This window comes from Ursus americanus, chromosome 15 (genome assembly GCF_024610735.1).
Source record: "Ursus americanus isolate L20-20 chromosome 15, mUrsAme1.1.p, whole genome shotgun sequence".
NCBI classification, from domain to species: domain Eukaryota; kingdom Metazoa; phylum Chordata; class Mammalia; order Carnivora; family Ursidae; genus Ursus; species Ursus americanus.
In genome coordinates, this window is record NC_142141.1 from 40,899,191 (window position 1) to 40,923,885 (window position 24,695).

Below are 24,695 nucleotides of genomic sequence, written 5' to 3' on the forward strand. Positions count from 1 at the left end.
CCCCATGAGTTAAGCTCTCTTACGTAAAAGGGAAGCTGAGGCTTTGAGAGGTCATTTGGCAGAAACATGAAGGGGACACTGGAGCCAGGCAGTAGCTCTCTGAAGCTCACACTTTTACCACTATGCTCTATTATGTTCAGAAGTAACACTTCCTCCTTATTTTCATCTTGGCATGCTTTGCATCAACTGGGGTGCTAAGGCCCCTAAACAGTGCTGATGGCCGACGGCTAGGCTTCGAGGTCTAGGTGCCATTGATGAGCGTTTTGAAGTTACAGACATGGTGGGAAAGCTGTAGCTGGAGGTCGGCTGACTGTTCAACAAGGTCTTCAAAGGAAATGAGAACATGCAACCTCAGCCTTGTTTCAGATTTGGTAATGAGCTCCTGCTTCTGAATCATCGGAACCAAACCCCTAGGATACTAATGCATTGAATGTCAACTTACTAGTTCGCAATGGTAAGATATACCCTTCCAGTGAGTGACCGGAATATTTACCGTTCAGAGAACTCCCTCCTAAGAATCCAGGTTCATGGAAACCTCCTCAGTCACCGTAACTTTATTTGTTGAACCCAAATAAGAATAAAGGGGCAGGATGGCACCGATGTTTGGGAATCCCAGGAGTGCAGCTGGAACTGCAAAACAGAGACAGTGCAGGACCAGTTAGTTCAGAACAAGCACTAAGAGAGTGCTGTGACTCAGGATGACTGGGCACCGAGGATCCTCAGGTATCTCGAGCAGTTCTGAAAGATGTCCAACAAAAACTCCTTCAGTTTCAGGCAACTGCTTTCTCTTAAGACGTATGGTGAATGAGATAATCCTGTACTAAGAAACACACCACTGACTATAAACTATTAGCAGTGTGATGCATACATTGCCAGCAATCCAGGGCCACTACTGCTAGAACAAAATAAAGATTCAGAGAGAACATCCTATAAAGAGTGAAGAACTTTGACTAAGAGCTCCTTGAGGACCCAGAACACTCAAAGATAGAGGTCTATAAAAAGTATTTCTGAAGGAAAAATAGCTTTTCTTCTTTTGATACTGGGGAATATATACTCGTTAATACCAAAGCTCTGGTCAATGCTTACATTTAAGTCACAGTTTTTAAAAAATTGCTCAAAATCCCATGCTTCAGTGATATTTGTATATAATCCAAAACTCTGTATGGTGGTATTCCTCATTGGTACTTAGCACACAAATGAAGGACGTCTTGATAACTAAGTATCTTCCTATTTGAAATGCACAGTGATATAATTTATCAAGTTGGTGCTAGTGAACAAATAGGGACTGAATTTCATTCAAAGAGAAACGCAGAGCAGGAGAACAAAATAATGAATATTCCAAAAAAAGAAACTGATGCCCTTTTATTCTACCTGAGTTAAAACAATGAGTCACATCAAGTTCGTGGGAATTGTAATAAATGACTACTCAAGCAGATCATAAGATCAGTACTATGAAGACACTGAGATCATATACACTTAGTGCTAGTTTGGTTTAAAATCTTTAAAATCTCAAAACACACCTTTTTATTTCTTTTAGAACACAAAATAATTTACTCATAAAAGTAACATCCATTTATAGAACTCTAATAAATTTTTTTTTAAATTTAAAAATAAATAGCACTATCTTGCAATTCTGATTTTACAAAGAAAACTTTTTGGAACATAATGTTCTATCAAAATGGAAAACTGAATCACTTTGCTTTTCACAGCAGAAACAGGCATTTACACTATCAGCCTTGGGAAATCAATTTGGTGACAAGAAAAATTTATGTGGGAAACAGCATCATTGGAAAAATGGGATTTGGTGCCATCTACTGAGTGGCAATGGTAATGGGACTTGGGTATTAGCCATCAAGTTAGGTAACACACTACAACTGTAGCTACATGCAACTCAACATGTACACATGTGGTCAAGGCCTGAAAGTTACATGCAAAAATGAAGACAAGTGCTGTGTTAGGATTGAGGAATGGGTGGGTGTTCCCCCCCGCCAAATGCCATCCTACCTTAAAAAGAAAATCAGGTAGGTAAAAATGATGCTGAACATGAGGAATACTGAAGAGGGAAGACTTTGGTAAATTAAGCAAATGAAAAGTTCCATGATTAAGAGGGACTCAGGTAGGCTCTCTTACTCATGGAGCGGCTGGTGGGAGGCAGTTAAGTCTTTGGGTACTTATGGTATGTCAGAATTAAGGATTTCTTTTTTTCTATTTACATTAAAAGCTGGTTTATTTGAAGAAATTATCAACCCAGACTGCCAATAAAGTGTCACGGAGGAACGATAATGATAATCAATGCCCATACTGATCATCTGGAGGCACCAAAACCCCTGATGGGCTTTTCTGATTAGTAAAGAAAAATTTTGTTAGTTGACTTTACTCAAATAGACCTCCTCCACTCCAACAATTCAGAGTATGTAGCACCAGCTGGGCCACAACCCTGACTGTCTTGGAAAGGTAGATTTTCTGATTTTCATGGACTGGCAAGTTTGTTTATTTTTTTGGTGGTAGCTTTTGAGCATGTTACTTCCTTATACAGCTAGGGTAGGTACCCTGAGTACTAAGAGCATGCCTAAGACATGTTTGTGGTTGTCCTTTCCTCCATAATACTTCTCATAATCCATAATTCGTTTCTCAGCTGTCCCCTAAGAGGGCAGGGTGCCTTGTCTATTCTGTTCATTACCATACACCCAGCACTTAATTATGTTTGGCACATGTAAGTGCTCAATAAATGTCAGTTGGTTGAGTGAATAAATGAATGAATTTTGTACATTCCAATTGACACAGGCAGAAAAGAGGAAAAAAACCAACCTTTACAAAATGAAGAGACAATGATGGAAAGGAAGAGAAATAAGCAACAATCAATTGTGGGGGGTAGACTTGATGTCAAAAAAGTTGTCCTCATTGGACAACTGATGATACTTGTTTTGAGATTCAAAATATCTGAAAGATTTTAACTTAAGGTTAATATAAAAACAAAGTCTTCTCTGAAAGACTCATTTACAAATAAGTTAATGAAAACCCTGTTATTACATCAAGATGTAATAGGAGCCTAGTGTTTTGTTGTTTCAAGATGGAGAACATTCTGCTAAGTACACCAGGTGAATGTCTACAGCTCCATAGAGGGAGTGTAGCACATTGAGGACTTTTTCTTGAATGGTGTCAACTTGCTCAGAAGGACAGTAATCATCCAGACTTGACCTGGAACCAAGAAGAGAAAGAAAAAGAAAAATACATGTAAATAAGATGAGATCATACCATGCAGTGAGGAAAAGTCTGCATGTGTTGATTTCGGTATAAAATAGAATGAAGGTATGTTGAATTGTGGAATAATAACAGTTGAAAGCTACTAAATGTTTACTCTACATAAACACGTCCAGCGCATTACATTATGTTCTTTAATCTTCTCAGCAACTCTATGAAATACATACATTTACTATCCCTTTAAGGGGATAGTAAACCTGCATAGGTCACCTAGCTAGTAAGTGCTGGTGATGGGATTCAAAATGACATAACATGTCTTCAAAGCCTCAGTGCTTAATCACTAGACTGCTGTTTCCCTGGAAGGGAGATACTGGAAATACTAGGGGTTATCATCTTAGTGATTGGGCATCTTTCTCATTCTTTTATTATGGGGTAGGGATAGAAATTATAAGAGTAGAGGCTTTCCAACTGATAAAAGGTTTCTGCTTCTAAAAATGATTTGTGTTTTTTTTTTTTTTTAAAGATTTTATTTATTTATGTGACAGAGAGACAGCCAGAGAGAGAGGGAACACAGCAGGGGGAGTGGGAGAGGAAGAAGCAGGCTCATAGCGGAGGAGCCCGATGTGGGACTCGATCCCGGTACGCCGGGATCACGCCCTGAGCCGAAGGCAGACGCTTTAACGACTGCGCTACCCAGGCGCCCTTAAAAACGATTTGTTAACTATACAAGTATATAGGATTATTCAAGATGAAATGTGGAGATGTGCTGGTATTGGGACTAGTTTCCCAGGTGGTATTAATGAGAAAAGAGCAAAGTAGGATGGCACAGGAACTTGTATTTTGGGGAGTCTTTCCAGAATCACCAACTACAACTTCAGTTACCAAGCAGTTACAATGTCATTGACAATTACAGCCAGATTAAGATCTGAAATGATTTCATCAGTGTCTCCTGGTTCTGGACTGGGATGAGAAAAGCCATTTAGATGGGGGATTGGAAATCTTTATAGAAGGAAATGGATCTGGTTATCTAGCTTAGTCCTTGTCACAAGTATTTTAGACCTAAAGACATAATCTATAAGACTTCTGATAAACTCATTCCATTCTATGGTGATCAGGTTATTTTTGAGACTTGATATAAATAACACACAATAAATGAGACAAAGCAATTTAAAATTATTAAATACTGTCTAATATAGACATATGGATAAAGACCTACTTTGAGAAAGTATCATATATAAAAGTTTAGTTTATAAGCCTTAATAAATAAGGAGCACTTTGATGCTTTCAAAAAGATTTCTGGCTTCTTTAAAACACTGTTAGAGTAGTTCTTGAGGGGAGCTACCCCCAAGAGGGAGTTCTGGAAATCTGTAGGTACATTTTTGATTGTCACAATGATAGTTAAGGGGCCAAGGCAAGAGGGCAGGGCTGCTAGAATGCTTGCAATATGCAGGACAGTCCTACAATATGAATGTAAATATAAATACTTGTCCTGTGTCCTATATACTTTCTGAAGTCCAGAGAACACTCACATAAGCAAAAAAAAACCCTGTTTTTAATTTTTTGAGCCTAGAATACTCTTCTACATATGAACAAAGTATTTTTGAAAATGGATTAAATACGAACAAATTTCCCAGGAATGCAACTACTCTGTATGTTGAGAGAAGACTGGACTTTAAGTTCAGAACTTTACCAAGAGGTTGTTAGGACTAGAAAAACCATGTCACTATGGCAGTGCTGTTCATGGTATTTGGCCAAAGCATCATGAAGATTTGTCTGCACTTGTAACGTTACATTTAGTGATTCTGTAAAGATGCTAGTTTTGTGTGGCTTTAAAAAAATTTTTTTTTTAAAGATTTTATTTATTATTTGAGAGAGAGCACGCACACGCATGTGCACAAGCAAGAAGGAGGGGCAGAGGGAGAAGCATATTCCCCGCTGAGCAGGGAGCCCAACATGGGGCTTGATCCAAGGACCCTGAGATCACCACCCCAGCCGAAGGCAGAAACTTAAGACACTTAACTGACTGAGCCACCCAGGCACCCCTTGTGCGGCATTTTAATACATATTACTTTATCAGTTACTTTCATTCCTTTCATGTTACGACAATTTTTTTTGTGTGTATACATATATAAAATATATTTAAATTATGTGTACAGGTGGGTTATTGCTATAAACTAAATGTTTATGTCCCTCCAAAATTCTATGTTGAATCTAATCCCCAATGTGATCATATTTGGAGGTGACTAAGTAATGAGGGTGAATTCCTCATGAATGAGATTAACGCCATTATAAAAGAGACCCCAGGGAGCTCCTTCACCCCTTCCACCATGTGAGGTTATAGGGAGAAGACAGCTGTCTGTGAACCAGGAAGCAGGTCTTCACCACACTGAATCTATGAGTAACTGCGTCTTGGACGACCCAGCCTCCAGGACTGTGAGAAATGAATTTCTGTTGTTTATAAGCCACGTGGTCTATGGTATTCTATTACTGTAGCCTGAATGAACTAAGACAATTATATTATCTATATATTATGTATAATATTTCTATATGCTTAAACTATGTATGTATGTAGGTTAGATTATCTATGAATTTCATTTCAGGATGGTAAAAGGACATTACAAAGTATTTGTCATAAAATATAAAAATATTTTAAAGAATTAACCTCACAGTGCCTTATAAAACCAGCCCAAAGATTAACACAGAAAAGTTTTACTAAATTGTTGTAACTTTCAGCACATTATTTTCAAATCCGAAACATGGCAGCAGCTAAATATTCATTTGGAGACACACAAATAGGAATTCTTGTGTTCATCTGAATAATATCACCAACTTCAAAGACAAGATAATAACTGTATGTTGTTTGCCAACCATCACTAAGAGGAAAGAGAAAATACAACATCTGGATTTTGAGCAGAGTAGGTAAAAAAAAATTGGTTAGAATTACTGTGTTAATAGTAATCGTTAGATTCATCTATGGAGACTGTATTAATTTCCTATGGCTGCTGTAGCAAATAACCACCAACCTAGTGGCTTAAAGCAACACGAAGTTATTACAGTTCTGTTGGAAATCAGTAGTCCTAAAATAAAGATGCTGGCAGGGCTGCATTCTTCTCTAGGTTCTAGGGAAGAATCTGTTCCCTGTCTTTCCAGCTTCTAGAGGCTGCCTGCATTCCTTAGCTTGTGGCCGTATCCTCCATCTTCAAAGCTGGCAGCCTAGCATCTTTTAATTTCTCTGATTCTGACTCTCTTCTCTTCCTTTTTTAAGGACCACTGTGAGCACACTGGCCCACTGAATAATCCAGGGTAATCTCCTCACTTCAAGATCCTTGAGTTAATTACATCTGCAAGGTCTCTTTTCCTATAAGATCACATATATACAGGTTCTGGCGATTAGAATATAAATATGTTTGGTGAGCCATTATTCAGGCTACCACACTTACCTTGCAATTGTCACAAGAGTAGGTTTTGGTAAATTTTTCAGTAAATAATATACAGACTGAATAAGATACTCAATTTCTTGTTCTGTGCTGATATGGTGAGGAAGTTCTGAGTAATCACAGGTCAGACCAGCCTGGTGAACCTGAAAATAAGAAAACTAAAAATTACACTGTAAGGCTTTATCGTTTTTAGAAGATTCTTTAACCATTAATGTCCTTGCTGACAATCTTTTAATATTGTTGTGGACTGGGGTTGTTTTTTCCTTAATAGTTTCTGTGCCATAGAAGTTCTCTATTCTCTAAAGTTTTGGAAGAACGGGCCTACACACCTGTCTGGGCCTGATGTCTTTTATAGGACTAATTCTTTTAACTACTTTTTTATTTTGTAATTATGAATTCCGTTTCTGTCTTTACTTGAGTCTATTCTGATAAATCATATTTTCTAGCAAATTATCCATTTCACTTAGATTCTAAAAGCTGATATAAAACTGTACATATTCTCATCTTACCTTTTCTTTCAACATATTTTTTTTTTAAGATACATGCATCTAATCTAGTACTGTGTTAAAACTTCAAGAGGATATAAGGGAAAGTCTTTCTCCTATTACCAGTTTCTTATGTATCCTTTATGTGTACAATCATATACTACTGACATCTATAGATGTGTTTTAAATGTAGGGGCGCCGGGGTGGCTCAGTCGATGGGTGTCTGCCTTCAGCTTAGGTCATGGTCCCAGGGTGCGGGGATCGAGCCCCTCATGTGACTCCTTGCTCGGCAGGAAGCCTGCTTCTCCATCTCCCACTCCCCTGCTTGTGTTCCCTCTCTCACTCTGTCAAATAAATAAATAAATAAAATCTTTAAAAAAAAATGTAAATGACTGGTGTTTCAGTCTTAGCACTAAACTATGCCTGAAAGTTAGAAGGGGCTCATGAGCTAACATCTTACATCCTGTGCTTTGAAGTTTTGAAAAATGGAACTCAGTATGTCACTGTTTTGCCTAGTGTACGTAAGTGCAAAGCATGGGGAAAAAAACCCCATTAATCTGTTACATTACTGAAGCTCTGGATACACATCAAAAATTTAACTAGGAACAAACATTGCAGGAAAAAGACCGTGTGTGTTCTTTTCTGAAAGGATCAAAACACTTAGTGGTCTAATCCTGCAGCTATAGGCACATAATATTTGATTCCATAATCTGCAATCAAGCCTATTCTATCCGGATACTTCCTTCTTTCAACAATGTCCAAAAATCCCCCTACCACTGGAAAATCCTGATGCAATGTACATTTACAGCAGACCTGCATGAAGACACATTCAACAATGTCATGTAAGCTCAAAGCATTTTTAAACCCTAAGTGTCTTCTAACTCTATCATTCTTAAAAATTGCCATTGAAAAAAAAAGTGGGTTTTGGACTAGCTCTAATTTAACTAAAATATTCTTTTGCTAGTATTTTTTTATTCTTATAAAGTTGGCATTAAATCAGTACATAGGGGCGCCTGGGTGGCACAGCGGTTAAGCGTCTGCCTTCAGCTCAGGGCGTGATCCCGGCGTTATGGGATCGAGCCCCACGTCAGGCTCCTCTGCTATGAGCCTGCTTCTTCCTCTCCACTCCCCCTGCTTGTGTTCCCTCTCTCGCTGGCTGTCTCTCTGTCGAATAAATAAAAATCTTAAAAAAAAAAAAAAAATCAGTACATAAACTTCAGCTCAAATAAGGTGGTTTGATTGTATTCCACAACTAAAGAAAACACTAGAGTAAAAACACAATTTGTTGAAGTCAAAGAAGCACCAGGAGTAGAAGATTTGCAGGTCTCAGTTTTGGCACAAAATCTGAGAAAAGACAGTTGAATTTCAAATGGGAAAATTTATGCTTCGAAGACTGTGAAATGCTATAAAAATAAAAGCAACTATCATTGAAGGTATTCACTGTTGCTATAGTTTTCAGATCACTGTTGGCAAAGTCAGTGATACAGTTGATAGAGCTGAGATGCACCGGCCAGAGCATCTTCTTTTGTCTTTCTCTTGGCTTTTATAATCAGGAAAGTTTTCAGAGGGAGGAAAGAAAGGAGGGAGGGAGTATGAAAATGAATTAATAAATAAGGGACAACTTTAAAAGTTGTATACTTTCTTTTTTCTGGCAAGGAGAGATCTGACCATAAACAAAAAAACAAAAATGCAGCACTTCTGCCTCATACATAAAACTGGGAAAAGCTTATTTTTTCTGAAAAACTTTTCCAGTATTCTGACTTCTAAAAAGTTATGTATTTTTCATTTCTTCTCATTTTTTTTAAAGATTTTATTTATTTATTCGACAGAGATACACGCTTAACCGCTGTGCTACCCAGGCGCCCCTCATTTCTTCTCATTTAAACAAAACAGTTCATTTACACTTTCCTGCAACACAAATAAAAGAAAACCACTTTAATAAAAAGTACTTTTTTTACCCAGAAAAAAAGCCTTTCTAACGGGTCAATTTTATACTTTAGTATAAAGTATTTACCATTTCATAGTCTGGTACTTCCATCCGTTTTTTCAAACTCTGTACAAGTGGAATTAGTGATTCCATTCTGGAAAAAAGTCACCCTTCAATTAAACATCACACCACCTCAACTAAAATTATAGAAGCACATGATCTATTACACTTAAAATTTACTTTTAACAGTATGTTTCACATGATGTTTGAGAAATGAAAGATGAAGATATTCAAATATCATCTTAAAATATTAAGAAATAAATGTTCCCTGTTTTTCTTACCTACAAGATTGCAGATTGTGTTAAAGGTTGAAACTTTGCATGCAAGAAACTGAGATTTTCCTCTTTTTTAAAAATGGAAGCTCTACTATGACTTTAAAAATTATCTTCAGCAGCAAGAAAAGTAAGTGCTTTTAGCATACAGTGATGAAAAAAGATAGTTTCCCAAAAGTTAAAAAAATTTAAGAACATACTTATTGACATACATATTTACAACCGGAAAAGTTCTATACCATTTGGTATACTAACAATAGTGCCTTTAAGTGATTTAATTTAAGTGAAACTCTTTGGAAGCCATGATTAATTAATGGTTCTAGTATTTTGCCTCCCCCACCAATATCTACTCATCTGGCGGGAGGGAAAAAAGAAAGAAAAAGGGAGGCACGGAGGCCTAACTATCCACTCATCCTGTTACTTCTTCCTTTTTATTAAAAACACTTTCTGGGCTTCTGGACCCTAATCACCTACCTCCTCTACTTCTTAATAGTGAAGACTCCTTCATGGTGAGGATCTGGCCCTTCAGGGGCATGGTTAAGTTTGGGGAGACTTTTCTTGCTTGTCTCACCCATTTTTCCTTTGTGCTATTCCCCCCCCCCCCCCAATTCCAGCCACAGTCTGGACTCGCTTCTGTTGTAGCCTCATTGTCTCTTCAAGTCTGTGAGAAAACTCCCTGCAGGTGATGAAGAGTTAACTAGGCATGCTCACCAGGCACAGTGGGTTTCAGTGAAAGGTGCCCCCATCTAGGGGCTAGATTCAGGACTCCAAGGTTTTCATGCTGTTTTAAGTTTTAAACTTGAGACATCACAAAATAATACGTACTTTTCAATATTTCTAGAAAGAATCATATCCTGTGAGTTATTTCTACATCTCCCTGTTCCATCATAATCTCAAAAAGGAGGGAATCATTTTTCAAATTAGCACTCTACGCTGAAGAGGAAAAGAGTGAACTGATGTTAAAGTGCCTGGTCAATATTTACTGATGTGATAAATATAACACCATGGTTTTCCTTAGTGATAATAAAGTTTCATAATATTTGTATTTCAGGGATGTTTCTCAATATTTTAAACAAAAATTACATTGAATATTTTGAATAGGTAATATACACACATAGCAAAAGATTTTTCTCTCTTATAACTTCATCTTTTAGCCATAGAATTCCTCTCCCCAGAGGCAATCTCTATTCCAGGTTCTTCCGTATTCTTCTAGATATCTGAAGAATTATTTTAAATAACTATGATATAACAAGTCCTAGTGGCTCAAAGTACTATGATTCTAACGCTCTAATTTATGTTGCTATCTTATGACTGATTTCTTACATTTACACTGTGGAGAATAATCTCAGTTTGTGGAAGATCAATTTGCAAATAAGCTACTTCTGGTTTCCTACGCTCATGGGGACAAAAATGTTTGTGTCTGATGGTTCTTAAATTAGTTTTCTGGCCTTTTGAGTTTATATGACTTAAAGAATTATTTCAGAGACTTAACATCACTAATCATCAGGGAAATACAAAACCAAAACCACAGTAAGAAATGACCTTACACCAGTCAGAATGGCTAGAAACAAAGAACAAGAAATAACAAGTGCTGATGAGGATGTGGAGAAAAGGGAGCTTTTATGTACTGTTGGTAAAAATGTAAACTGGTGCAGCCACTGGGAAAACAGTATGGAAGTTCCACAAAAAATTAAAAATAGAAATACCATACAATCTAGTAATTTCTCTGCTGGGTATTTGTCCAAAGAAAACAAAAACACTAATTTGAAAAGATATATGCACTCCTATCTTTACTACAGCATTATTTACAATAGTCAAGATATGGAAGCAATGCGAGTGTCCACTGACAGATGAATGGATAAAGATGTGGTATATATATATAACACACACACACACACACACACACACACACACACACACACACACACACACACATACACACACTGGAATATTACCCAGCCATAAAAAAGAATGCAATCTTGGCATTCATGACAACATGGATGGACCTAGAGATTATCATGCCAAACGAAATAAGCCAGAAAACTACCACATGATATCGCTTGTATATGGAATCTAAAAAGCAGAACAGATGAACCAAAAAAACAGAAACAGACTCATAAATACTAAAGAACTGATGGCTGCCAGGGGGTGGGGAGATGGGTGAAATAGGTGAAGGGGGTTAAGAGGTCCAAACTTCCAGTCATAAAATAAATAAGTTATAGGGATAACAATTAAAGCATAGGGAATGTAGTCAATGATATCATAAAAACATTGTATGGTAACTACACTTATTGTGGTGAGCACTGTGTAACATATAGAATTATCAATTCATTATGTTGTATACCTGAGACTAATGTAATATAGTATGTCAACTACACTGCACTAGAAAAAAAATAGAATTAGTTTAGGGAAAAGTAACTACACTATTTATGTCAACATTCTTTCAAACTTGCTTTAATACTAAAGGCACTCTTCACCCCACCCTGTAAAATGACAGATGATCATGCCAAAAGAACTTTTCTCTCCATGTTTTCAAGGTAATGTTAATGCTGAGATAATCGGCCCAGTAGAGGACCTGATGAAGAATCCAGCTTTCAAATCCTGCTCGCTCATGCCAAGGGCACCTTGAGCTTCTACTCATAGTTGGGCTATCCTTAAAAGGAGGCAAGTTTTCACATTATAATTTACTTGTTTAGTCATTTACTTTTTTATTGATAGGTTAATTTTTTTCTTCTACTACTCAGAATGGGGGCTATCTTATCTAAGACCTAGCACCACATCTTATAGATCACAGGAGCAGCCACTGCACAATGATTAAACACATAACCACTTACTATGTGATTTTGAGCAACTTAAACCTCTGTGCCTTAGTTTCCTCGTGTATAAAATGAACATAATAACGATGAAGCCATCGGACTGTTGTAGGGAATAAATGAGATAAATGCAAGGAACAATCTTAGAACTGGGCACATAGAAAACACTCAGTAAAGGCTAACCATTGTTAGTAAATTTGTGTTGGCACTTATTACTGATCTTTAAAAAGTAATTTATCTAGCAAATTTAACAAATTATCTAGGACTAAAACAGAGTTGGGGAAAAAAATGTTTCAAGGTCTTACCCAGGGTTTGAAGCCAATTTCTGTACAGTTTCTTCATCATCACCATCACACAAATCAGCAAAAGCAGCTTCTAAATCTTCTAACTGATGAATTCGAGTATCAACACAATCTACCAAATCTTCCTTTAAACATATTGACAAAGCCAAGATTATAATTATTCTTTGAAAAATAAGTGAAATTCCATTGCAATGAAAATACCAGTTCAATTAGTTAAAACCATGACTTGTAAGTACTAACCATGGGCTTCCCCAATAAACACACAAAGATTTTGATTAGATGTTTGAGAGCACTCTAATGAGCTATAAGATATTATTAGATATGCGATAAATAGACAAAACCCAAAAGAAACAAATGAAGGATACCTCTGTCAGGTTGGTACCAGGTTTTTTAAACTGGTACAACTCTTGTAAGATTTTGTATTCTTCCTGGAAAACAAAACAAAAATTCATAGACTAGAAAAAAAAAAAACACCAATTTTTTTTCAATGATATGCTTTAAGTAAAAAATGGCTATGATATAAGGAGAATATCTTAGATAATCCTTTAAAGATTAGTCTGTAAAAATCAGGGAAAATGTATAACTCAGATGTTACTGTAAACATTGTTACTGCTTCAGGGTAACTCTATCCTGATAAGAATGTATGAAAATTAGCTATGGAAAAAGACTTGATATGAAAGAAGATTTCTAATAATATTCTACATTCTAAATGTATACATCTTAGGATCTAAACAGATTTTAGCTATGGATAAAATATACATGTTTTTAATAACAACAAAAATTCTCCATGTTCACTTTGCAGCCCTTTCCCTAGCCACAGAAGAGAACTTAGAAGTTCAAAGGCAATACTGAGGGCAGATACAATGGAAGAATGATGCCTTCAAAGCAAAGACTTTACAGGAGAACGTCTCCCCCTCATTTAGCACCCTAAATGGCCCCATTATAGGTAGGGAAGAGATTATATGCAAGAGCTGAAGTTCATTAAGCACAATGTTGTACCACTACCCTCATCATAATAATCCTATGAGTTGCACATGATTATTTTGATTTTACACTTGAAGAAACTGTGGGTCAGAAAGGTTAGGTAACTTCCCCAAGATTATACAGCTAATAAGCAGAAGTAACAAACAGAACTTAAATCACTCTGGACTTCTGCACATGCTCTTTAAAAAAAAGGTACAAAAATCTCCACTTTCCAGGTTCCTGAAAGTACTGGAAAAGGAGTAACTGCCATTAAGTTCCTTGTATAACTTTGTAGAAATTTTCATTAAAAATATTTGATAAGTATATTTGTAAAATAAATTCCTAAAGTCAGTTTCTTCAGCTTTCAGATATGCCTATTCTTCAAGTTTTCTAAATAGTTCTAAGGTCATCTCATGATTCTAAGAACTTATGGTTATAACCATTGGTTCCATGTACAAGAACAGGAAGAAACAGCAGTTTTTCTCCTTTATTTCCAAGTTGAGAGAGTACTCTAGGTCCCTCATTCTTGTTTCAGATTACACTAAATCCTCACATTTTACCTATCTTTTAATCAATACCTATTTAGAGGTCTTTGATAAATCTCAATGGCTTCCAATACATATGCGAATTAGGATCGTAAAGTGCATCATCATTATAATCAAACACTGAATCCAGGTACAAAAAATAGTTAATTTGAATCCCAAAAAGAACAGACTTGAACAACCTCCCAAATGTTAAAGTAAGCAGTTACTGTGCCATAAAAGGCACCAGGAATGCTCACTTATAGCATGGATTTATTGGTTTCCTAAATGTTCCATCTCAGATCTGTGCATACTCATATTGTCTGGCTTTCTGCATTTAAGATCTGATGAGGTACCCTAAGGATCATAGGCCTGAATCATTAGCTACAAATAGTACATGTGTAATCAGGCAACTCATTGTCCAGTGAAAAATCTGTCACACAGTGCTTTATATACGTAGACTACCTCTGGAAAGATACGCCAAGAAACTGGCCAAGTTTGTTGCTGAGGTAAGAAACTGAGGGAATGGGAATGGGGTGAGAGAGTGACATTCTTTAATGCATACGCTTTCTTGTACCATGGGATTTTAGTTTTTTCAACTACCCTCGTACATACTACTCCAATTAATAAATACAAAATAATAAATACTATCTAGAGCAGGGATCGGCATCCCACAACCTACAACTTGTTTTTGTATGCATAGCCCTTGGATTAAGAAAGGTACATATGTAATTCAATTTAAAAAATAGGCGCATATGATTTAAAAAGGTTTAACAACAACAAGGAAGAATGTGTGATAGAAATCATATGGGACCAGCAATAAAGTAATTAATATCTGGCTGTTTGCAGAAAGTTTCCTGATCCCTGATCTAGAGAAATGTCATATAATTCTCAAGATCCACATTTTAAAAATACCACATTTACCTGAGTGAACATTTCTTTGAAGGGATTCTTGACTGAAAAAAAATCCAAGTCAATATCTAAAACAAATGCATCCCCTTTCTTCAAAATTTCCAGGATTTCCCTAGTGCTGACTGTAGTCTGACACTCTTGGCTTTCAGAAGAACATGAACATGATTGCTCTAGGCAAGTTTGGCCCTTCCTCTGTGCCACTGCGTCCTTTTCCAGTCCTTCTGAATAAGAGTCACAGTTAGTAGAGGCAGTGTTTTCTGCATCTTCCAGTGCTAGCTTTGGCTTCTTAGCAGAAGACACTGCATCATTTTCTTCTTGACTGTTACAGAGTTTATAAGGTTTTACCATAATTACATCCAACTGTAAAGGTTTTTGGTTCTCTAGCTGGTCTTCAGTTACATAAAGACCATCACTTAGAAAGTAATGATCCGTACTTGTAACCCTGGATTAGAGGAAAAAACTGTTTTAAAGACAAATGGACAAATTAGCTGACATTTCATATAGCATTTCCAAAGCACTGCAGAAATGTAACAGAGAACATATTTAACAAAAACTAAAAGCTCTCTCTACTTTCGTTAATTCCTGTTCTTCTGCAGAAATAGTATTCCCCCAATTTTTAGCTGGGCACACAATGGCCTGAAGTAAAGACTGTATTTCATAGCCCATCTTGCAGCGAGGTGTGGCTGTTTGACTAAGTTCGGGCCTAAGGCTGTGAATGCAAGAGAAGCATACATAACCTTGCTCCTCTCTACCTGCTGACTGGCACATGAACATGCAAGTGGCAAGCCCACCATGGACTATGAGGAAAAGGCAACGCTCTAGAGATGAAGGAAAAAGATAAAAGGAACTGGGGTTTCCAAACCTGTAAACTGCCACATAGGCCCTGGACTGTGTGCGGTAAAGTCTAATAAAACAAAGAAATAAATGATCCTCTTTCAGCTAGTGTTCTGGATCACTTTCATACCAGCTGCAACTTATCCAAATAATCACTTAAGAGAAAAATTACATCTGGAAATAATTTCTTTTAACAAAAGCTCCCTTTGATGTATTTCAAAACTTTGTCAAACTCTGTATAACCATAATATTTTAATATGGAAAACAACTTAAAAAACTCTTATACACATGCAGAATGTATTTTACAAGTTACAGATTTCTGATTTTAGACATATCAGTATGTTCTTAGCTTTTCAACTATATTATGCCTTAGCAAGTACTTGGAATAGCAAAACTAAATGCTTCTTCCACAGCCAGACTCTATCCGACTAAAATAATGGTTAATGTTTATTTCCTACTCACCTTCCTCCAGCTATACAGTCTTAAATTTAAAAAGGTATTAATTTTCTAAAATAAGCCTAATGATATAATACAGCTAATATCTAGGCTTATTATAAATTGTGCCATCCTAAGAATGACAAAGTCTGTATCCCCCAACCTAAATTCATATTCTTCTTTAATAAAGGACTCTACTTTGTTCATATCTGTAGAAACACATGCATCTCAGACTGCATACCTGCATGTGCCTCCTCTGTAAGCTTTTACTTGCAGGATTAAGTAAAATCACCAGATAATCAAATTCTTCCTAATACTGTTATTATACATTGAGTCTGTTTCAGATTACTCAAAATTATTTGATTTTGCAAAAACCTGTTACAGGTCAAATTAGGCCTACTCACTGAAGTACTCAATAAAAGCACTACTGTTCTCTCACATATACCAGTATTACATATAATATTTATTCTATGTGAAGTCATATTTATTATTGTTATTTAGTATTATATCCTCAATAAATATAATTTTCATGGATACAAAACAGAGTTACTTGTGCAATTGATAAGAACATGCAACAAAAGTTAACTATATCATTAAGGATAAATCAGAAATAACAAGTATCACTTTCAATGAGAAAGACTGTATTTCATTTTCAATGTATTACTATTTTTTTCCACTCTCCTTCACCTTTGAGAAAGTTATGGTTTCACTGCTTAAAACATTCATCCCATTAAAAAAGAATGTAGCAAGACAAGAAAACAATGATATTTCTAAAGATAATTACAGTATTACAATATCCATAAAACATTGGTTAGAGAGCTTACATAACAAAAACAGCTGTACATGTAACTCAGGTCAAAGAATGCTGTAACTTAATCTAGATTAATTATCTAAAGCTAATCATATTACTAAAATTAAGACCCCAAATCTACCTTTTAGTCATTGGATTTACAAAAAATCCAAAATGAGGTAATTTTGCTTTTCCACTGCTAATTGTTAAATTCAGCAGATAATAATTATATTGCAAGGAAACAGTAAAATGTATCATTAAATATATAAATCTATAAGGTACTTCAATGATTTAATGGACTTAGTCATCAATGGAGCCAGAATTCCAGAAGATGATCATATTACTCAAAACTAATGTGACCAGCAACAAAATATAAATGGTTGCGAAGAAGGTCAAGAGACTTGAAAACTTGTTCCTGGTGTTTTGAGAACTCTTCAGAAGAGCTGAGGCTTAATCTGAGCCCATCTATCTGTATGTAGACAATTTATGAGTTATTATGGGGACTCAAATAGAATAAAAGAAGCATTTATTCCCTTTTATAATCATAAATATGAGGAAATTACCTGATTGTTGTGGTAGAAGTGTCTCTGCCTACTAAAAAGTGATGTTTGCCCTCTCTGATTTGCTGAGCCCATGTGGGATGAAGCCACAGAACATGAGAAAAATGGCCAGCATAAACTGCAGGCATAATCCAATTCTCAATACTTAATTCTCTGAAAAAGAAATAGAAAGCATGGAAACTACTAAGTGGCTTTTCCCAAATGCAATTTCACCCAGAACAAGAGTTTAACAATTTTCTTGATGGCATTCAGGCATCATTTCCCTTTTTCATTGTATTGGCATTTGCTCTGATGGTGCAAAGCAATGGTCAGTTGGTATTCTAAGGTGATGGCACCAACTCTACTAGGAGTCACTGTATTCTTCACTACCAAGCACCACTGCCCCCTCCCAAAGCCAGTTTCATGTAAAAAGGTCCTTCATAGTTTTATTAAATCTTGATCTTGAGTATACATTTTAAATATTCTGGGTGGCAAAATGAGAAATGCACAAAAAGTACTTCTGCTACATACTTTGAAGTACAATGGTTGTCTCAAGGAGAAACACTTGTGATTCAATTGAAAGCTGAACACCATTTTTCTTGAAAGACTGATCAACATACAATGGTTATTCAGACTTGAATCTGAATTGTTGGATTCTACATTCGAACTAGCTTTAAAAAACCACTACTTGTCAAGTTTTGGTATGGTATTGAATATTCATAATTATCTGAAAAGGCTATGAAAATACTTTTCCTAAATTTTCTTCATTGACTTCCACCAAAACAACATATAGCAACAGACCGAATGTAGAAGCAGATATGAGAATCTAGCTATCTCCTATAAAGACAAATACTAAAGAGATGTGCAAAAACTTAAACATTGTTACTCTTCTCACTAAATTTTTTGCTTTAGAAAATATATTTTTCATAAAAACATCATATCTAACATATTGAAGTCTACTATTTTGAAGTAATTAATATTTTAAACATTTCTCAGTTTATTTCAAATACAGTAATGTAAACTGATATAACCCACACTTAGAAAAGAAGCTCAGCAATTTTTAAGGGTGTACAGGAATTCTCAGACTAAAATCTTAAGAATTATTATTCTATGACTAACTGCATATCTGTTTCATAATTCTTTTCAATTTCTAAAATATAAAAACTTCTAAATATAAAAGAGTAACAACAATGGTAGAGCTACCACATTTCTTTAGAAATTAGTGCTCTAAAATGGGGTTCTGGAAAAAGTCAACTGAAAGAAATGTAGTAGGCTAAAGTTAATTCACGCAAGCATCTTTCTTTTAATTTTTTATTATAAAGAAAAATTACTGCTATGTAACTTTTTGCATTGTATGACTAGGCTATATTCTAACAAATGCATACATAATGAGACAGTGGCAGAATTTCAGAGAACTTTATTACAGAGGAGAGGCTAGTAAGTCATTATTTAGAAATATATTACATATGACCCTTCTAGGGGAAAGTAGTACATATTGAGAGGTTGGCAGGATTCAATACTGGAAGGAAGAATACACAAATTAAAGATGTGTTGCCTATACAATCATTGAACAACATGTTTAAAACACATTTTCTTGCACCTTAGTACCCAGACTTTTAAAGAGGAGAGGAAGGGAGAACCGGCTTAGGTAACTTCTAAAGTCTCTTCTACTTCTAAAATTCTATATTTTAAAGCAGAGGTTGGCAAACATTGGCTAGGCCACTTATTTTTGTAAATAAAGTTTTATTGGAACATAGCCATAGCCATTTGTTACACAGTGTCTATGGTTGCTTTCCTACTATAAGGGCAGAGATAAGTAGTTGCAACAGAGACCATATGGAGAGCAAACTTAAAATATTTACTATCTGGCTCTTTAAAAAAAAGTCTGTTAACACTTGCTCTAAATAAAATAAAGAAGGCAAACAAAACAAAAACAAAACTCATGAGCTCAGCAAAGACTATTTCCCCGAATTGTTTATCATGTACTGCAAATCGTATTTCAAAAACATAAAAGATCATTAAGAGGGATGCCCGGCTGGCTCAGTTGGTGAAGCATGTGACTCCTGATCTCAGGGTCTTGAGTTTGAGCCCCACATTGGGGGCAGAGTTTACTTAAAAAAAAAAAAAAAAAAAATCATTAACAAAAACCACGTATTACCCGAAAAGTGTTTCCTTGTCAAACACAGTGTCAGCTGGCATATTCACAGGGATAAGGAGGTCTGGATGTGAATCAAAATGCACAAAACGTATGTTACTGGCAGGAAGATGCTTTGAGCCAATGGCTCGATATATATAAGGCAGGACCTGGAAAAACACATGCACACATTCAGAATTAGCACTGAAATCATGAGCATACGCTCAGCTGCAGCCTGAAAAACAATGCTTAACATAACTACACATAATTTGAAGCAAGCGGTGTTGCTAAAAAGTAGGAAAATATAAAATTTGTTCACTGAACATGGGTTTAGATAGCGTTCTCAGCTTTATTTTTTCCTCAGAAGTTCCAGCTTGCACCTCCAAAGGCTTTAATGGGCATCTCTTGCTGCCATCTTGCCCCATCACAAACTCAAAAGATAACGTGGGTAAACAGACAAGGATTGGCCCTCAGGAAAAAACTGGTAGTTAATAAACATTCTGGCGTAAGGATGTGTTGCAGCTACCTTGGGTCTCCTGGCCTTTTCCACACCTTAGGATGGTGGAACTAGGCTAGGTGGTCTCTAAGGCTTCTGTCCTATTACAGTCTCTGTAGATCCAGGTTTAATACTGAATTTGAAAGCACCGCTTATCCCGCCCTTGTGCTTTTTCTCAGGCCCATAAACACTATCTCTACGTCCTGGGAAACTCAACTTCCTTTCTCCATAAATCCGGAATCATCTTTTCCCCCTTTCATACCCCAGAGATCTCCCAAGGCCTATTAGTTAAAAAAAAAAAAAAGTCGTCTCGAACCCATGGGCCTCCCTTCCAGAGAACAGATTAAGGCACCGTTTTAGCTACTCCAAAGTAGCACTGCCCTAAAAACAGTAAATATCTTTCGTGTTTATAGAAGCAGGGCACGGTGTAAAAAGATTTATGTACACACCAAGCACACAGTAATACCAACAGCCCTAAGAGCCTACGATGATAGTCCCTATATCACAGATGGCAGCCACATTATTTACAAGAAGTTTCCCACCTACACACAGCCCTGCAGTGATGGAGACGCCGAGGAGAGCTGGAAGCCCGCGTTCACAGGCAGGTTAAGGACACGGGGCTCCGCAGTGAGAATGCTCAAGTTCGAATCCCGACGCCACCACTTGTCGGTATGGGATTCTGGGCAAACCGTGAAGGTTAAACCAGCTGCCCGACGTATAGGAAGCGAGTCATAAACGTCAGCGCCTATTCTCCCGTTAGTCGTTTCGGTGTTTTTCGCCACAGCAATGCAACTCGCGCGGGTAACAAATTCTGCTTCCCTATGGCCTTCGATACCGAGGCTCCGCCGCCTCCTTGGCCCTCGCTCTATATTGCCTCAGAAACTAGCAGCCGCCGACTCACCTCCTGGTGATCCTCTACGACCCACACTGGGAGCTTGGGGTAGCGACGGAGGCGAGCGCGCTCTCCCACAGAGTCGCCCATGGTTTTCCCGCGCGGCAGCAACCAGCTAGCCGCAGTCGCGAGGGAGGACCCTGGAATGCCGGAGGGGCAGCTCCACAGCCCCTCCCGGGTGGAAACGCGCGCTCACCCGGTTGCGGTTCCTCATTGGAAGACGTAGAGGGCAAGGGGCGGGCGCCGGGGAGCTCTACGAAAGCGATTGGCTTAGGTGTCCATCGCTCTCGTTGACGCGCCAATCACCGAGCACAAGGCGCTGTGGCGAGCCCAAGAGCTTTCCCTGTCGCCGTCCAGCTTTCTCAGGTTTGCTTTTTAATTTCCTCAGTTTCCTGTTCCGGAGGCGCGGGTGGCGCTATGGTCTTGGCGGCTGTAGAGTAAACCTGGCTTTGCTTTGACGGCAACCTCGCGGCCCGAGAGCTTTTTGTAGGTAAAAGGGGCAACTTGGGGGTGTCGGAAGAGGGGGCCTTTCCGAGTGTCTGGTTTACACGCGGCTGGAGTCCGGGGCTGGGGCGAGAGGCGCTTTCGAGTTAAGGTCGGGCAGCCCTTCTTCAGATCTGCAGCTAAGGGCAAAAAAGCGACCGTAGGCCCGAATCCCGCAAACAAATAGAAGTGAAAAATGCGGCCTTTCATTCATTTGTGGAGCGCATTCGGTGGTCCGGGCCTGGGGCCGCCCGGGTCTCGGAGCCGAGGGAGACCGTGAGCCCAGCGCTTGCCTCGTGGGGCTCACAGTCTGGCGGGAGATGCAAACAGGGAAACACGCAGTTACAAATCAGCTGGACGAAGGTGACTGGCTTGGGGATGCAAGTGGGGAAAAGGGTGTTCTTAGTAATGTAGGCACACTTTGCAACTCTTTCAACATAGACTGATGTTCCTGGACGTGTTAACTATGCGAAACAGCTCCCTCAGTTTTCCTGCTTCCAAACAGCAACCTAGGAGTAGACTTACCCAGAAAAAAAGTACTTTTCCAGTTGCAGTGAATTCCTTAACTTTTGATTTTGAAATAAAGTTTGCATCCATAACACAGTCTATGCCTTCAATAAATATGTCAGTTTCATAATCAGTGTTTTCAGATATTCTCTATAGAAATATCCATGAGGATCTAATCCCGAAAGTTCAACTGTTACACACTGTACAAGTGTTAGTGATTCCGTTTCCCACTTCTAGATTCAGCACTTTCCTTTGTGTTCCCCTAGAACCTGTGCATACTTCTTTTCTCTTGTTTATTGCTTTATTTATTTATTTTTTTAAAAAAATATATTTTTTTAAAGTGAATTCAGAGCTTGAGTTTTGCAGGCTGTGTGTCTTACTCAACTGTGAGTCTCCAGGGCCTGCGACATGTGTAGGCTCATTGAATATCGCATGAATCTGTAAAAAGGCCTACTCTTTGTTTGGTTTTGATAATGCAAATATGTCATGAATATATGTGAAAGGGAAATGTACAGTAGCAACATAGAAACGTATGCCGTTGGTGAGATAGTAAACATTTATTGACCACCTACTATGTGCAGGATGTTCTGCCGGGGGCTGTGAAGGATACTGAAATGACTATGAATCAACCCATGTCCTCAAGGAGCTAATAATCTAGTGGAGGAGTTAGAAATGTGCACACATGACTATAATATGAGACAGTCTCTGGTAAGTGCTGTAAAAGAAGTAAGTAAGTCTAGGGGGAATGGGATTACTTTCTAAAGGGAACTAGGAAAGGCTTCACAGAAGAGGTGGCATTTGACATAGGTAGATGAAATTCAGTGGGCAGAATCATAGAGCAGGGGATTTTAGAAGAGCGGGAGCAAAGAGCAAGCTGGGTGATAGTACTTGGTATGTTAGGCAACTGGGAAAATCTGGGGTGATAGGCACTTCGTAGGGAAGGTGATGGAGGATAAGCCTGCAGAAAGTTGGGTCCAGGCTGTAGAGGGCCTTAAATGCCCAGCATGGAGTTTGAATTAGATTCTGTTGGCTGTGAGCCATGAGTAGCCTGTGGTGGCAAGATCAACTGTGTAGGTCCTAGGTTTATCATGAAGGCCTTAGACTGAATAATAATCATAAATCAGATCTAATTTGATGCCTACTAGTTACTAAGCACAGTGATTGATACAGCTAGACAATCTGACATTATTTTCTTGAAACCTTTTAAAAATCTACCTTAAGCCTATTGGTAAAACTTTTAGATAGACTTTAGGAAGATGCTTCTATATTAAAGTTTCTTGCATTTAGTATTTATTTGAGTTTTTAAAATATTTGCTGAAGCTTAAGTATTTGGAAAGTCATTCATGTTCACAGCATTCTTCAGTGGAAAGCTGAGGATGAAGTCAAGGATAACTGTTGTGTTTACAAATTATAGTTACATTTGAATTTGATAGCTAGTCTTATTGTGATAAGGACATCTTAAAAGTTAGTTGTAAACTTTAATTCGGGGGAACATACTTTTAATTTTGTCAGTATGCTCAATGCATTGGAGAATGCGAAGTCACTGTTAAGATAATTGCAGACATTAGCAGTTTGGGAAACATTTTTATGCCTATTTTATTCTTTCTGTCCTCTAGCGCTTATATTCTCTGTGGAAGATGTGACATATCCATACAGTACGTCATGATGCAAGGCAATACGTGGTGAGTGGTGTGACAGTAATGGCGGGAGTTTTGGGAGAGTAGAGAGAAGAGCAAACACTGGCACTGGCCCCCGAGAGTGGGAAGGATTTTGATATGTGTGGAGAGGAGGAAATGTGTTCACGTGGGGCACGTACATGGTAGGAACGCAGATTAGAGCCCTGGTCTATAAGTAACTATACAGTAAGTAACTATAAGTCCTGATGGAGCTTACGGTTCTTAGGCACAGCCAAACGTGAAAGTTGGAATGATGTAATCTGTTGGTGAATTGTGATTAACGTAGGACCTGCCAAGAAGGAGCAGAGTGTGAGAGAGGGAACCTGACAAAGGCCTTGTGGGTCGTAATAGTGATTGTAGAAAGGCCAGGAAGGGTGTAATTATTGTAGCCAGGGAAGAAATGGTGGTGAGAAGTGGATGAACTCAGGAAATATTTATATGAAGCAGAAATGATGGGAATTTAAAATTAATTTTTGGCTAAAGGGGATAAGGGAGGGAAAGTTACCAGATAATTCCCTGGTATATGATTTGAGGACCAATAAATGAGATAGGAAATGCTAAAAGAGGAGCCAGTGGTATTGCCTTGGAAGGGGTTATTAATTCCTTTTAGGACCTGTTATGTTGTATTTGTGGAGTCTCTGCTGAGTGCGGAGGAAGGTAAAGACAGGAAGATGCTGGTGCAGTTGTAGAGAATGTGGGGTGTGTGGGTGGGATCACATGGCGAGGTTCAGATTTTGGGGGAGCCGGAGCATGGACATAACAGCAAATGATTAAACAGTGGGATGTTGAGTTCATCATTCTGGAGGAGGAGCAGCTTTAGGGAGTGAGAGAAGCCAGGGACTGAAACAGGGGAAGAGGATTTTATTGGCCATGAAGAGTTTCAGGTGTTACAGAGAACTTAGCATCAGATGGGTGGAATAATCCAATGTCTGAAGGGGTCTGTCAGTTGCTCTTGAAGATGGTCAGGCATTTGCAAAACCCTGTTTATGGTGAGTTTTGGTTCTTTTTTCTTTTTC

The 24,695-nt window shown here is 37.8% G+C and overlaps 2 protein-coding genes across 14 annotated transcripts in view; one reads left to right on the top strand and one right to left on the bottom strand.

Moving 5' to 3' along the window:
* Positions 1-538: 538 nt before the first annotated feature.
* On the bottom strand, positions 539-21,198 carry C15H5orf22 (chromosome 15 C5orf22 homolog). Of its 7 annotated transcripts, none has more exons than XM_087867956.1 (9): positions 21,023-21,198; positions 19,650-19,795; positions 17,516-17,665; positions 14,906-15,335; positions 12,863-12,925; positions 12,501-12,622; positions 9,138-9,204; positions 6,642-6,781; positions 539-630 (listed from the first exon to the last, which is right to left on the bottom strand). In XM_087867956.1, exons 1-9 carry the CDS (start codon positions 21,101-21,103, stop codon positions 555-557), a joined length of 1,275 nt encoding a protein of 424 aa, XP_087724082.1. In that variant the 5' UTR covers positions 21,104-21,198; the 3' UTR covers positions 539-554. The 7 variants fall into 7 exon arrangements, with proteins under 7 accessions (XP_087724082.1, XP_045643143.1, XP_087724085.1 ...); XM_045787187.2 differs by lacking the exon at positions 539-630 and adding an exon at positions 1,348-3,198; XM_087867959.1 differs by lacking the exon at positions 539-630 and adding an exon at positions 1,348-3,198 and having other exon boundaries at positions 19,650-19,710; positions 21,023-21,154.
* A 151-nt stretch (positions 21,199-21,349) lies between these two features.
* Positions 21,350-24,695, top strand: part of DROSHA (drosha ribonuclease III) — a 117,090-nt gene continuing 113,744 nt past the window's right edge. For 6 of the 7 annotated variants that reach the window (XM_045787175.2, XM_087867961.1, XM_087867964.1 and 3 more), the window contains exons 1-3: positions 21,350-21,503; positions 22,585-22,711; positions 23,620-23,685. In XM_045787175.2, coding sequence (XP_045643131.1) covers positions 23,666-23,685 — 20 coding nt within the window. In that variant the 5' untranslated portion in view covers positions 21,350-21,503; positions 22,585-22,711; positions 23,620-23,665. The remainder of the gene's footprint in view (positions 21,504-22,584; positions 22,712-23,619; positions 23,686-24,695) is intronic. The other variant, XM_045787174.2, reaches the window with a different exon arrangement.

Coding starts and splice junctions, on each gene's coding strand:
- C15H5orf22 (XM_045787187.2), bottom strand. CDS start 21,103: ATGGGCGACTCTGTGGGAGAGCGCGCTCGCCTCCGTCGCTACCCCAAG. Junction 19,796..21,022: donor TCGTAGAGGATCACCAGGAG/GTGAGTCGGCGG, acceptor GTGTTTTTCCAG/GTCCTGCCTTATATATATCG. Junction 9,205..12,500: donor AAATTGGCTTCAAACCCTGG/GTAAGACCTTGA, acceptor ACTTTTTTCCAG/AATGGAATCACTAATTCCAC.